This window comes from Zonotrichia leucophrys, chromosome 6 (assembly GCF_028769735.1).
Source record: "Zonotrichia leucophrys gambelii isolate GWCS_2022_RI chromosome 6, RI_Zleu_2.0, whole genome shotgun sequence".
Lineage (NCBI taxonomy): Eukaryota > Metazoa > Chordata > Aves > Passeriformes > Passerellidae > Zonotrichia > Zonotrichia leucophrys.
Genome location: NC_088176.1, coordinates 26,587,113 through 26,602,125, shown reverse-complemented (window position 1 = coordinate 26,602,125; position 15,013 = coordinate 26,587,113). Strand labels below are relative to the sequence as shown.

At 38.6% G+C, this 15,013-nt stretch overlaps 1 protein-coding gene across 8 annotated transcripts in view; it reads left to right on the top strand.

Moving 5' to 3' along the window:
- LDB3 (LIM domain binding 3) overlaps positions 1-15,013 on the top strand; it is a 114,343-nt gene that overhangs the window by 66,128 nt on the left and 33,202 nt on the right. For 7 of the 8 annotated variants that reach the window (XM_064716957.1, XM_064716963.1, XM_064716956.1 and 4 more), the window contains 2 exons: positions 4,384-4,553; positions 5,510-5,546. In XM_064716957.1, the coding sequence (XP_064573027.1) occupies positions 4,384-4,553; positions 5,510-5,546 (207 nt within the window). Of the gene's footprint in view, positions 1-4,383; positions 4,554-5,509; positions 5,547-8,954; positions 9,833-15,013 lie in introns of those variants that run through there. The other variant, XM_064716964.1, reaches the window with a different exon arrangement.

Sequence of the window (15,013 nt, the reverse complement as noted above, 5' to 3'; positions counted from 1 at the left end):
TTGGCCATGACTCAGTGAATCTCCACAGGTGTTGAGTGGACTCATGTTTCCAATTAGTGAAGTACAAAGAAGTTCATTTGTGTTCTCTATAAGAGTTCATATCCTTCGTAGGCATGGATTATAGGAGACATTTTATGATACATTGGCACTTTCTATTACATGCTGTAGCATTATATGATGCAAATAGTAATGTTTTAAAAAAATACCTATTTAAATGATCAGATTATTATAAAGTTAATGCTGCATATGTGGATCCTTTTCATTTTATAAGTTTCTTTTAGTTTCCTCTGTGATATTCTGAACTTTAATTTGCAGTAGAAACCATAATGTTCTTTAGCTTGCTTAGTCAATCAAGTCTGAGTTAAGATTATGCTTAATGAGGAAGTATTTGTATGAGTTTTTAATATAAAGGCAGACCAAATTGTGTGCTGATTCATTTTGTCTCAGTTATCAGCCTATAATTTGGTCTTGGTTCTTAATTAGTAGCCTTAGTCCTTTTAATTTGCCCACAAGTGTCTGTAGGGCGATAAGCAAGCTCAGACTGCACATCTGAAGGGCAGACAGCAGCTGGAACCAGTTTACTTATTTTATCAGTGATGAAGGACAGACAAGCTTAAGATAGGAACTCATTTTCTAGTTTGACCATTTGAAATCAGTGATGTTGTAGCTTCATGAGATCAGAGTCAGGCTCTTGTCACTCAGAAATAAGCCACACTTACTGGATCACCATGGAAAACAAAAAGGGAAGGACAGAGTTATTGATGCTCAGACTCCATGCTGAAACCTAAAGGTAGAAAATTTCAAAAGCCCTGACTTTATATATTTTTCTTTGCTTTGTTTTTCTGTCTTAATTGATCTTGCTAAACCAAGAACCGGGAGCTAGGTGGCTGCAGTAAAACCTTGTGGACAGTGCATTTTGAGTACATTTCTGTCAAACCACTTCTAAATTTCATTATGCAGTTTTAGCCAAATTCACAAGTTGCATAAAGACATATATCCAGCACCTTTATTGGGAATAAGATCTGAAAGTTGAAGTAGAATAATCAATAATGTGACTGTACAAACTAAGATCTTGTGTGTCCTCTGCAATAAGTCAACTTGGCTGGCTATTTACCAGTCTATGTGAACTTTTCTTTGTTGGGTTGTGGGGTTTTTACCTCTTAGGGCTTTTTTTAAAATGGCTGGAATCAGTGTAATACCTGATGTCACAATATTTTGTTGTATGTCTACATCAGGGGTAGAAGACTGCAGTGTTCCTAAGTTTTTACTTAATATCTCCTGAAATTAAATCTGCATAATGACTCCAGGGAGTCATTCACATAGTAAACCATAGCTTATAATGAACTCCAAAATATAAAATTCCTCCATTGCTACTTTTTCAGAGAAGCTTGAACTGTCTTTAAAGTTTTTTTTAATGGTAAGAATGTGTGACTTAAATGATGATAAGAAAAAGGAAAATAATTTTTATTGACTCCTACTAGAATACCTTAGGCTCTAGACTAAAAACCTCCAACAGCTCTAACCCATTTGGGAAGAGGTTTTTTTTTTTCAGTAGAATCAATTTAAAGTAATATGCTTAAAGATGCATGATATTTCTGCACATCCACACCCAGATGGAAAGAAATTAAATTACATAGATGTATAACAGAGGTATTAACATGGTTATGTGCATCTTTAGGCTGTCTGTAAGAATAAACTGTCACATTTAGGTTTATGAAATGCTCATAATCAGCGATGCGCTCTATTTTACACTTCCATGCTGAGAGGCTTATATGTCCTAGTTATTCATCCACAATATAATTATGTTTTTAAAAAAAGAAAAAGGCCTGCTGAATTAAAGACAGAGTTGGAAATACTCCAATGTATTGCATTAATTTAGTTCAATTTATATGAGCATGTTTCACTCTGCTGGGGAGGTTAATTCACCAAGCTCCATTTCCTGCCTTAATCATCTACCATAAGGATATTAATATGTCATATTAATGCTACACATTGCTACTGTGAAATTTGTGGTCCAGCCTCCAGCTCTAGTTTTTAACAATGCTTGAGTTAATGGCATATCTGTACATAAACCTTTGAACTACTTTTTTGTACACAGGTCATAATATAAGAAGAAAGTATTTGAGCCAGAGCATATAAAGAGAGGAATTTGAACTGTCTGTTGCTGTCACACCATTGCTGCCACAGTGGTCCATGGTTGAAATCAGCAGCACTGTCTATCCAGTGGTTTATTATCCACTCTAGAGTGATGTTCAGCTGGGAAATTTGCTGTCCCATACAGCAGGTTTTTAAGCTTCACAAGATTAAGTCGTCAGTGTGGGGATATAAAGTTAACTGTTGGCCCACATCAGGCAGTCACTTCTGGTATTCTTACAGGCCAGGTTCTGGGTGTGAAGCACCCTGAAGTGCTTTGGGGACTTGAAAATAGGGTCACCTTTTGGGGAGCATTGCTGTGACAGAACTTGCAGCATAGCCATGTGTCAGAAGCAGCAGCAGAACAGTCCCGAAGGCATTGCTGTGACTTACTGGTGGTATTAGAGAGAATCTCCTTGCCATGCAAAGACTATTCCTGCAGAAGGCAGGAGAAGGCAGAACTCACTTCTGTGCTTTCCTGCCTGCCTCAGCAAGCCCTTTAGCTATGTGTGATGGGCCACAAGAGGAGAACTACTGTTCTCTCTCTCCCCTCTTCCACCTAAAGAAGGCTATGGCACCACTTTGTCTATTGCTGCACCCAGCAGCAGCACTGATGGAAGTCACTGATGGCAGAGCCTTCCCAGAATAAACAAGTCTGTATTCTGCCTTCTGTACCTGCTAGTGTTTGGATATTGTAAAGATTGTGGTCTAGGAAACACGAGCTAAAAAAGGAGCTCAAAAATGTTTCTTCCTCCTACAGGCCATCTTTCACACTGAGGAATTTTTTTACATAACTTGTATGGTTTGTAGCAAAGCTTAAGCTGAAGACTCAGGTTTTTCTCTAAATTCTAAACCTAAGCTGTGTTCCACCCCACTGGTGTGTGGAAACACACAAAAAAAACCTGACTGGGATTTGTACTTTGATGGCTCCTCAGGAAAGTGAGAAGTTTACATATATGGGGGTTATAAATGCATGGTATTATGTGTAAATCCATCAAACCAGTGTGTATTACCCAGTGCTGAAGGAGTGTGTCAGCTGGGAAGTACTGATATTTAAAGCACTACCTGGTAACATTTGCATCCCACTCTATGTAGGATGTCAGACATCCTGGCTTTTCACGAGTCCTCTCAGGCTTTCAAATCACAGACCCAGATTTTCTGTAGATTTTCTCTGCAAAGTGATATCTTAGCACTAACTTTGAGCCTGAACCAAGGAAGCAACTGTTGGACCAAATGGCCCTTAACTTTAAACAGAACTGTTTCTCAGTTTTCATGAAGTTGAGCTTGCTGCTTGCAAAGCTCTTTATGGAATAGCATAAAGCTGTTACAATAAATCACTTGCTTCAAAAATAGACCTTGTATTTAGAGCAGTCATGGAGCCAAGTTGCTCCAAGCACACATCATTCCCTCAGTGTATATTTCTGCAGCTCTGTTAATAGTTAATTTTAATTCTGCTATGCAGAAGTTATTTTCACTGGGGAAAAATACCACCAAAACCTATTAAGTTACTAAGCCTGTTTCTAGCCTGCATCATAAATCAAAGCAAGGTTACCTCACTTGTGCTACAGACCTGTGTAGCTTTGATTTTAGGTGTGCACAACTGGATATATCACTTTGCAAGATGATTAAGCATGTTGTAAGATCCTGAGATACGTTCTGTCATTAAGATTTCAGATACTACTTATATATGCAAGTCTTGAGTGCAAGTCTAGACTTCCTGTGCTTCACATGTTTAGTAGACAATGAATCCACACTATGGCAGATGGAAATTTAATTCAGTTTGAAAAAGAATCATCTCTAGAAAAAGCTATAAAAGTCTAGCTCATTATTTTTGTACTGAAATATGGGTTTATTTCTAATTGCAACCTTAAGGTACACTGGCCCAGCACTGTAATTTAAAGAAAACATAAAACAGTACCAACGTGAAGTTGTTTATATAAGAAATAGTATGTAACAAAAATGGTCAGAGAAATAAATGGTTTTGCCTGGCCTACTCTCCACATATTATTCTAACCACTGCACACTTGTGTACCTGTTCATAATTCCTCAGCATTGGCTGAGGAATTATGCACAAGTATTTCCAAATGGATTTGAATGATAACAGGCCCTTTCAGAGATAGAATGAGCCATGACATAAAATTTATCTATGTATTTTTTAAGAAGTGATAGTTTCAAAGCCATGTAGGGGATGGCTGGGTGAGATACTGTGACCAGAGAGCTGCTTCCAACATTTCCCTTTCTGAATTGCAGTGCCCTCCCTATAAAGGATCCTCACGTAGACAGTGCCTCTCCAGTGTATCAGGCTGTGCTTAAAACCCAGAACAAGCCTGAGGATGACAGTGAGGACTGGAGCCGTCGCTCTGCCAACCTGCAGTCCAAGTCCTTCCGTATCCTTGCCCAGATGACTGGAACTGAGTACAGTAAGTTGAATAACAAAACGTCCCCCTCATCCTGATTTTAGATTCATGTCTTTCCTCACTGCCCTGGTATTGGCCCCTGATACTCAGGGAATACTCAAGTCCAGGTTCATGTAGTTGTCAGTGAAGGTGAAGATCCTGCATGTAACTTGAGGGAACTCAGAAATCATAGTGAACAATCTCATTTTATGCTTTATGAAGAAAATTCTTTTGCCAGGGGCCTCAGCATAAAAGTATAACAGATTGTACAGTAAACAAGCATTTGGGACCCCACAGTTATTTCTACTTAGAAATCAAGTCTCTGCAGTGCAATCTTTGTGTTTTCTGCAGCCTAGACATACAGAGCTGTCCATTCTTAGACAAAAATGATAAACATGTCGTGTCTTCCGTAACAGTCTTTTATAGAAGTGACTTCTGGAGGTAAAAAAAAAAAAAGAATCACCATTTGTATGTAATCTATGTCTCTATCAGCCCTGGTATCTAAACCTAGATGTGATATGAGTATCACAGAGCTTTAACCTTGTTGCCTATGGAAATGGTTTTGTGGTTACCTGGTACTAAGCTCACAGGTGGCTCCTGTTGTAGAAAGAAGGAAGGTCAGGGCCTTTTCCCACATCAGGAGGAAATATTTGGCATTCCCTTTCCCCATTAATGTGCTGCTGCTGTCTCTCCTGCTTTGTACAAAACAGCAGGACCCCTCTGTAGAATCATTGCCTACAGCTGTGAAACATTGCTAATAATGAATGGGAAAGTAGTTGTAATCACTACCTTCCTCCTAACATCCTCCTTCCTGTCCCTAGGGAACTGCTATCTTCATGATGTTCTTACAAATTCCACTGCTGCAAAGTCAGTGTGAATGCACCTTTAGATAGTCTTTTGATAAGTTTCTAAAGAATTTTAAATACTATAAAGCCAATTCTTTTCTTTCTATTTTTTAACTGAAACATTTTTTCCTGCAGTGCAAGATCCAGATGAAGAAGCTCTGAGGAGGTCAAGGTAGGCAAGTCCCTGTGAAAAATACAGCTTTCTCCTTCCTGATAACCCAATAATGTTTTAAAATAACATTAATATGAACTTCCTTTATTTTTTTGTCCTAAAATATTCTAACACATTTACTTAAAAATCACTAAAATTACAATGCTATTATTGAGAGGCTTTTGAATGAGAAGGATAACAAATCAGCATGTTTTTAGGAAAATCAGTGTAAAATTTTTGAAGTGTATGTTCAAATCTGAAAGCTCTCTGCTCATGCAACTTTCCTGTACTTTACTGGGTGTGTGAATGTGATGACTTCTAAGGCCTGTGTAATTACTTGAATGTGTAAGTGGATAAAAATATGTAATGATGTGATAGCACTGAAATCTGTGAGCAATTTATTTGGATGACCCTCTGATTGACATTTGATTCTCCTTAAAAGATACAGTAAAGGAGTTGTTTCCATTCATACCCATAATCATTGGTTTATGTTTTGTTTGGAATAAGTATGACTTAAATTCGTAGAGTATGGAAGCACAGGACTGCTTTTGCTAATGGATAAAGGTATTTGTTTCATATGATGTATCAAATACACTGAAAAAGAGGATATGTCCAGAGATATAATATGGAATTAAAGATTTATTACTATCCTGCATAGCCAGGAAATAGATGTATTAAATATTATTATGTTGAGCTTTAAAACTGCAGTTGAATCAGAAGCATTCTGCATGCAATCCTTAGTTTCTGTTTGCATACTTCAAATCCCTGTTTCACTTTAGGTGCTCTAAGCCACCGGCTGGGTTTGTGATGTGTTTGGTACTCAATGCACCTCTTCTTTTTCTATTTTATATTTTACTGCCCTGTGGGTTCTTTAAAGGTTTTGAGCTTTTGATCACAGTGCAGGTTATAAATGTTGAATCAGTGAAAAAGAATCTGCTGTCTTCCCTGTGAGAATACAAGAGTGCTTTCAGTTGGTGTTTGCTGTAAGCCCTCCACTGCAGTTCACCCAAGTTCATGGCTGGGTGCCTGAACATCAGGCTTCACATTATAGCCCTCAGGGATTTATTTCCTCCCTCAAATATGCAAGCCTAATTCTCATTACATGTATTGTGCATTATCTGTTTTGATGTAATAGCACACGTCCAAATCCTTATTATGATGGGATTTAAAGCATTGTGCTGAACTTAACGTTGCCCCATTCATATCTGAGAGTAATATGTGGTTTTAAAGAAGTAATCTCTCTAGGTCCAATCTGTGGCTTTGGAAAATATAAAATAGTGGAAACTTTACTTGGTAGGAGATATGTTGCAATAATTCCCTGATAACACATCAACACATGTAAATTGCACATTCTGTCCAGTGTAATTCCAAGTACATGACCACATCCACTATGCTTTGCACATTTTCTGCAGTCTTTAGGTATCACTGTGTTATTCTTTTCTTGCCCAAGGATGTTTCTGGTAATGTTTAGGCACAGCTGAACAGGTTTAAGGTGTGCATTGGTAATAGAGGCATAAAGGGAGCGTGTGTAGGTAGTTACACAGGGACAGTGCAACTGGTGTAAGCTCTGGTGCAAGGAATGAGCTGGGGTCTCCTTCCTACCCCACTGACAGCGCTGGCACCCTCTGGGTGCTTGATACCCACCTCAAACATTGGACAAACTCCACTGGGGATTTGGCAGCAGGGCCCAGGCTGTGCAGGCATCCATCCATTGCTGTGGCCTCAGGCAGGCTGAGAGCAATCTCTCTCTAGTGCTTTCTCTTGTCTCTTTGTGTCAGCTCCTCAGTGTAGCCAGCATGGAATGGTGATGTTTCTTCCAAACACTTAGGAGTGGAGGGAAGAAAGATGTAGCTTATTTTTGGCAGATATGTTTTACATTAAAGTAGTCACTTTTAGATTGCTGCTTCCAACTTCATGACATATATTCAAAAAAACCCATAAACTTGGGAATTTGGGTGGCAGAATATTCCTGTCAGTTAATATTAATGAGTGTGTTGTATGACTGTCCTTTGCTCATGCTGCTGCTATTTTGAAGGCACACATAAAAGTATAACTTGCTATGAAAACTTTTCATTGCTGGTGTGATGATTGTTGTGGAATATTTTCTGGAGAGATGGGATCCATTTCAAGCCAAACAGATGTTTCTGAATACCTTTTCCTTGAATGGAGGGGTAATATATCCAAAGCAGTAAGGGAGTTCTTAAATTATATGTCAGACCCGCTGGAGCTAGTATATTCTGGTTTAGCTGAAAAAAAATGCCATCAGAAAGTTTCAGCTAGAAATACTTTATATCTCTTAATTACCTAAAAGAATAAAAAATAGATTGAGAAGTCATACATCAAGACTCCTTTAGGACTGTTACTTGCATGGCACTGTGTTACTAAGCTCAAAAGATTTAGAAATATCAGTGAATTTGTTGGCATTTACTCTGTTTATTGTTTTGTGCTTTCCTCAGCCTGAGGAGTAAAACCAGCCCAGTCTGCTCCTTTCTGTTTGGCTGGTTTCACTCTCAAGTTCCACTGCATTAACACAATTAATTGTCTTGTGTTTTGAGTGTAAATAATGAGGAAAAAATGACCTTGTTTGCAATGACTGCAAAAAGTTTTGCAAATAACGAGAACATTTTCATTCTGTTTGATATACTTCTCCTTGACTGTGCTATCATCTCACACCTTCCTTCTTCCCCTTTTTATGTACAAAAGCTGAATTTAAGCTACCAGGCATCTAGAAAATATTAAATCCTGAGAGGTGCTGAGCATGGCTCGAGCACTCCAGTCTGCAGTCAGGGGTTGCAGGAGGTGGCCAATACTTCACAGGACTCTGCTTTGAAAATCCCCTGTTGTTCTGCTTTGTGACACAAATGACCAGAAATATCTATGCAAAATGTCTACACTAATACTCACTAATTCTGAGGAAGCTGTACAAAAGTACTGCTGAAACCTGGGGTTGGTGGTCCTTGCAGGAAGGACAGCAGGTTACATATGGGCTGACCTAAGTGTTAGAGAATAGAAAATAATTTGCATTTATGCACTTGTATGAGTTAATTTCACTGACTCCTCAGTTGTGTGAGAGGGAGGGAGAAGCCAAGAGAAACTGCTGGGAGGAAAACAATGGGATTACACTGCATTTGTAGCAAAAGCAGCCCTGTAATACCAAGCACAAGTCAAAGAATAAGTTATATCAAGTTACTTCTCAGAAATAAATCTCTGCAAAACCTTTCACACATGGTCCAAAAAGCACCACCCAGCCTTCACTCTGCTGATTTGAAAGCTGAGGAAAAAATCCAAATAAATTGCCACTGCCCTAGTTGTAAGGCAGGGGAGTGGTAGCCATGGTCCCTAACCCCTTTCTTTCTCCCTCCTTTCTTTCTTCTGTGTCTGTGTGTCTCTCTCTGTCTCTGTCTCTCTCTCTCTTTCCTCATGCCACAGGGAGAGGTTTGAAACGGAACGTAACAGCCCACGCTTTGCCAAATTGCGCAACTGGCATCACGGCCTGTCCGCGCAGCTCCTTAATGTTAAAAGCTAAACGGCCCCGGCCGAGGGCAAACACAGAGTCCCAGTAACACATTAACTGCTGGCCTGACTTAGAGCCTGAGCCTGCCACTCGTGCAAAGGTGTGCTGCTAGGCACTTGGTTTCTGCTGTTAGCCCGTTAGCCATTCACTCTCACCAAGGGTGAAATCATGACACAACCCAGGACACGTTCTTCACCATAAAGTAGCTTCGCTTTTTTTCCTTTATTATCTCAAACTTCAGTATACAGCAAAAGTCACTATTGTAGTCTCTTGATTTTAATTCTAGAAGAAAATGAGAGGGAAGTTATTGACAGTATTTCTTTAGAAGGAAAAAGAATGAGATTTTCACAGAGTTTTACTGGTGTAAAGATAATGAAGTAAGAGAAAGAAAGTTGAAAAGGAAAACTGATTGGCCTAGACTTTGCTAAATGTATAACACACTTAGTTTGCGTAGCTGAATGATGCTGTTTGAAATAAGGTATTAGCAATGTGAAGTTATATTTCAATATATTATACTGGCAAAAGTCATTTACTGAAACCATTGCTGTAAGTTTTGTGTTGGAAACTTTAATTTATCATTATATTGAGCAGAAGTAGCTGAGGTTGCTCAGGATCTGCAAGGAAATGACATTTTGCTAGAGGTGATTTAGGAGTGAGAAGAATATATCATACTGCTGGTGCACTGAAGCTTTTAAAAGCATCTTGTAAGTTTTAAGGAATATGTTGCCCATTCTGTATTGCTCTTGCTTTGACTCACATTTTTTTCTGTATATAGCAGCATGCTTTATCTGAAATAAAAGGTTTTAAAACTAAAATAATTCTGTGCCTATTTTACACAGTACTTTATTCTGTTTTAAAACTTAACTGCTTAAAGTGATTATTGAAAGAAGAAGAACTTTTCTTTCCCAAATATAAAATTTGGTCCAAAAGCTTTCCATTATTAGCTGTAATTATTATTGACTTGTGAATTGTCTGAATTGGAATAAACCTGACAAAGCAGTTGAGTTGGGTACCTTTATCTGGTAGCAGTAATTCCAATCAAAGGGATTAGTGCATGAGATCAGATTGAAACTATTACACTTTTTGCTGCTTCCAAATTTGTCTCGGCAGTTTGTACAAGAACCAAGTTCATTCAAACTCCCAATTTTTTCTGTGTTATAGAAATAAGGAAACACTACTGTTCATGGAGAATTTTGCATGAATCAGCCAAATACTGAAGTGTTTAAAGGATTATCATACATACATAAAAAACCTTATTCTTCAGTATTACTTAAGAGTACATAAGCACTAATTCCTTTTAAAATGCATTTCACTTTTTCTAGCTGAATACCAGAGCACTTCAGGACATGCTACTTAATTCACAACATGCATTTATATTTTCCTTATGGGTACATAAACAGATTCTGATCACACTATCTTATTAGTACCTATGGTAAATCAGCATTACTGCATGAAATAAGAGCAACATTTTAGCTTTTCCTGATTGTTGCCAGGAGCAACCTTTGGTGTGAACTTTACTTATATATGGGAAATTTTAATAGAATTTAAAATATCAATAGGCAATTAAGATTTTTTTTCATAAACATAAAATATACCTAAGCAAAATAATCTTCCAGTTCTGATTTTCAGCCAAATTAAAAGTTTTCATGAAATAGTAATATAGTCTCTTCATGGTAATAACAATTGTGCATCCTTAATGTTTTATGAAAATAATATAGATACTAGTCATTTCCAAGAGTTCTAGTGCATGTTTTAGAATGAAAATGTCTAGATTATATCTCAATGTTTACACTTAATGTTATTTTGAAAGGTATTTTAATGATATAAATTCAGTGCAAATAAACCATGTAATCATGGAATTGGAATCTAACATTCTCCAAGCTTGCAGAATGTCAATTCTTTATGCAGTTACATGGGGGGAAAAAGCAAAAGGAAAAAATCTTGAATATCTGGCAGCTTTTAGAACTGCTGCAATGTTAAAGATCTTTTGTGAAGGTGCCTTCATTAATCCTTACAGCAAGATTTTTACTACACCACATTTCAACTGCTTAGTCCAATCCCTTTTAAAAAATCTCACAAGTGATGGACTTTTTGTATTAAAACTATCAATCAAGTATTTCTATGTCATTTCTTTTTTATATTTAGACTGGTAATCCCTCAACTCTTATTCCTCAAAAATCTTCTTTTATGTTTTCATGGTGATCTTCAAGTCCAGAAAATTCATGTTATGGGTCTTTTTTTGTATAGCTCTGAAGAGGCCTTGGTTTTGCTTCCTGAGGAGGAGGCAGACTTTGTCTGTAAGGCAGAGAAATTGGCCTGGATTTCTCACTCTGCTTACTGTATATCATTGCTAGTGACAGGAAAAAACCTGGGCCTGATCAAAAAGCATTAAAGCTTTGGAAAAATCTCAGTAGCTTTGTTCTAGTGAAAGGGCAAGCCTAGCCTGTTTTATTTGAGTATGCTCAGGCTTACCTCATTCTGTGTGCCTTCTGAATGACCAATCCCATCTTGCAGTGTTTCCTGAGCACTTGCAGAAGTCTGCTGTCCCACACAGCAAAATCAGTCACAATTAATGGCAGTGAGGCTTAAAATAGGTTCCTGATTGAAGACGCAATGAGTAATGTAATTCTTTAAACCAGCACTGATGATAGGCAGGTGTATCTGTCCCATGCTGAATACATTTTGACCTGTGATGGCTCTGCTGAGCAGAGGACAATGGTTGGTGACAATACTGTCTTCTAAATAACCTCCATGCCAAAAATAAAGTAAAACACAGGATGTGGATAGTCCCCTGCCCTTCCCAATATTGCCAGTAAAGCATAGTGTTATAAGCATTTAATGAAGACTCAGCAAAGCTGATGCCAGTAGGAAATCAAATCCAAAAGGCCTTCCAGGTAAATCTGCTTGTCTGGTTATGGCACAGGGACATGCTCCTTTTCTGCTGTGGTCCAAGGCTGTTTGGTCTAAACTAACCTGTCTCCTGAATCCTGCTGCCTGCCTCCTGCTCCAGCAGCCCCCTGACCTCCTGCAGTGCGCAGTTTGCAGCAGAGGCACTGACTGCATGCAGTGTGTGCTGATGGGACATGGCTGCAGTGTGCCTTTAGGACACTGGCTGTGACAGCTTGACCTCTGATCCTCTCCTGCATGACAAAAGGACAAAAGGAGGAAGGGTCTGTGGCTCCTTCCCTTGCCTCCCTCTCCTCATGCCTGCCTGCACAGGAAGGACAGTGTGTTTTTGCTAGGTAATACAGAGGTCACTTCGTTGCAGTTTCTCTCTCATTGTGCACAGCTGGGTGGAGTATCTCTTCCAGAGCAAGGAACAAGTGTTTCTGGGAGTACTTTATCACTTTTGAAAGGTCCAACTCTTGCACATCACAGAGCTTTCTGAAGCCTTCCTCAGGGCAGAAGTGACACCAATTTTTCACTTGTGCACTCTGGTTCCCACAGGAGATGAGTTGATGTTGTAGGTTCTTTAACTGTGTCTACCATGAGCTTCAGTGACTGGGATTACCAATACATGTATCAGAAACTTAAATGGATCCTTACACAAATTTGAGTTTGCAAAGTTAAAAAGTCAGAATTTTGGTATGGTGCATGGTATTACCAGATAATTACTTTCTTTAACCAGTTTGCCTTTAGTTGACAGATTTCTGCAGGATACATGAAAATTATTTGACTAAGACTTGCTCTCAAGCACAGTAGCATCCTTGTTCTATGGCTGCTAATCAAAGCCACCTGACACCATTAAGGCACGCTAAGGCATCTTGACTTCCTTCCTTGGTTGGCCAAAATTTCCAATGATTAACATTGCTGATAATTGCCAAAAACCTCCTATCTGCTGCTCAAATTACCAGAATTGCTACTTTTGGAAGACATGGCCCATCTTTCCACAACAGCTTGTGAAATTAAGGAGACTTCTCTAGGTACATTTCCCACTTAAGGAACATAAAAAAAAAAAAAATAAGCACATCAATTTAATATCTTCTAATCCCCACTTACCTTTTAACACCTGAAGAGTGACAAAAGTATAGGAACAGTGAAATAACTCAGTTGTCTTCATGGAATTTTGAATGAAATCAGGAGAGAAAATTAATCAAATATAAAGTCTTTCTTCATCTAAATATTTCTGGAAGTTCTACAGGGAAAAAATTTATTAGGGCATGGTAAATCCCTTGCTTCCAAGTCAGTTCCCTGTAGAATAAATTGGTCAAAGACAGTGTAAGGTACAGTGTATCCACTTCAATGTACCCACTTAAAAATGAATGAGTGAAGCCTCCAACTGCAATTAGAAAATACCATTAAACTTTTCTCAAAACAGTTCATAAAGAAAGTAATGCATAAGCTAACAGAGCCTGTTAAAACTGAAATTAAACTTTGGGTGTGGATGTACTGACCTATATGTAGCGTCTTATCTTTACCACCTCAGTTTCCTGCATGTTCCTGTCCACCATGTAACTTTTGCATGATGAGAAATGAACATTAACTTTCATTTCTACTGTGGAACCTTTAAAATTTTCACGTGCATTCTTCAGCTGATGCAGGTGGCTAACCAAGACACCAGTGCTGCCTTTCTTGCTCAGTCCAAAAAGGGAAAAGCAGTTCTAACGTGCAGCAGATTTTCCAACAAGAATTGTAACTCAGAGACCCTCAGCTGGGGTCTGTGGATCATCAGCCTGGCTCACAGCTTTGCTTAGGGTGAGCTGGAGCACAGCCCTGGCACTGCTTCCTTTTATTCTGCTTCTAAATTGCATTAATGTCAGCAAAATTACCCTGAATACTAATAACTTCCTAACAGCTCATTTCCATGTAAGCGTTTTTGTTGTAGCTGACCCAGAATTTTATATGATTACAAATGAGAGAGAGGGAAGGTAAGAAAATCCTGGAGAGAGTTTATGAAATAAAATTTAATCCACATTCTGAAAAAATGACAGCCATTCTAATTCATATCAATTAGATATTTGATTCAGGAACTGAACAGCCCAGACACATTGCTGGGTTTCAGGGGCAGCTTCAAACTTAGTTTAATGCCATGTAGAGGAAATATGAATTTTCTTATCATCAATGTGCACAAATTAAAAAGTAGGTCTAAAAAACAAGCCCCTGAAAGTGAAACCTCTGAGTTCTTGTTCTTTCCTCAGCTTCCTTGGAGGAAAGTGAATTCATGATGAGAAAGAACTTTCAGTGAGAGAGAAATAATTTCCTGGCATTCAAAACCCAAACTTGTTGTGCATTGGTTTTGTCTGTAGTGGTGAGGAACACAGACTGAGAGTTTGGATCCTGTGCTCAGGTGCCTGGTGGCAGATCCCTGCACTTTATACTGTGGGGCTGTAGAAAGCTACAGGAAAACATTCAATTAAATCGAATTGCGCACTTAAGGCCAAGATAGGGAATAATTATCTGAATTAAATCCCAGCTCCAATTACTACACATGCTCAGAATTTTGCAGTCTTTGTTCTTACTAAAGTGATGTGTTTACCAATAAGATAAAATTTAAAATTGGAGTTCACATGCCAAAAACCTTGGGCAAGAGTTACCTTACCTTTCCCCAACACTAAGGCTGCTGTATGTCCAGCTGCATTTATTCTGTAACTGTTAGACTTAACAGCAAACCTGTAGATGCCACTAAAATGCATTTATAGGAGGAATTGGCTTGGATTTTAGTGAGCTGCTTTGATTGAGTTTCACACTATGTCTTGAGAACGAGCTGCTGGTTGTTTTCCACTGAATCTATGGTAATGCTTCTTCTCTTCTGTGGCACTGTCTGCACAAACCAGGAAACCCCTGTGAGAAAAGTATTTCCCTGTTTTGGAAAGCAAACATAGTAGGATATATTGCAATTGTTTTGGCGTGGGCTGCTCACATTCTTAACTACAGTGGCTGAAAAAGAGAGACTCGCTCTTCTGCCCCTTTTTGTGATCCCAAGCTGAAGTGTTAACTAAACCAGCATGATAGTTATCTTCTGTCCTCTCCAGCT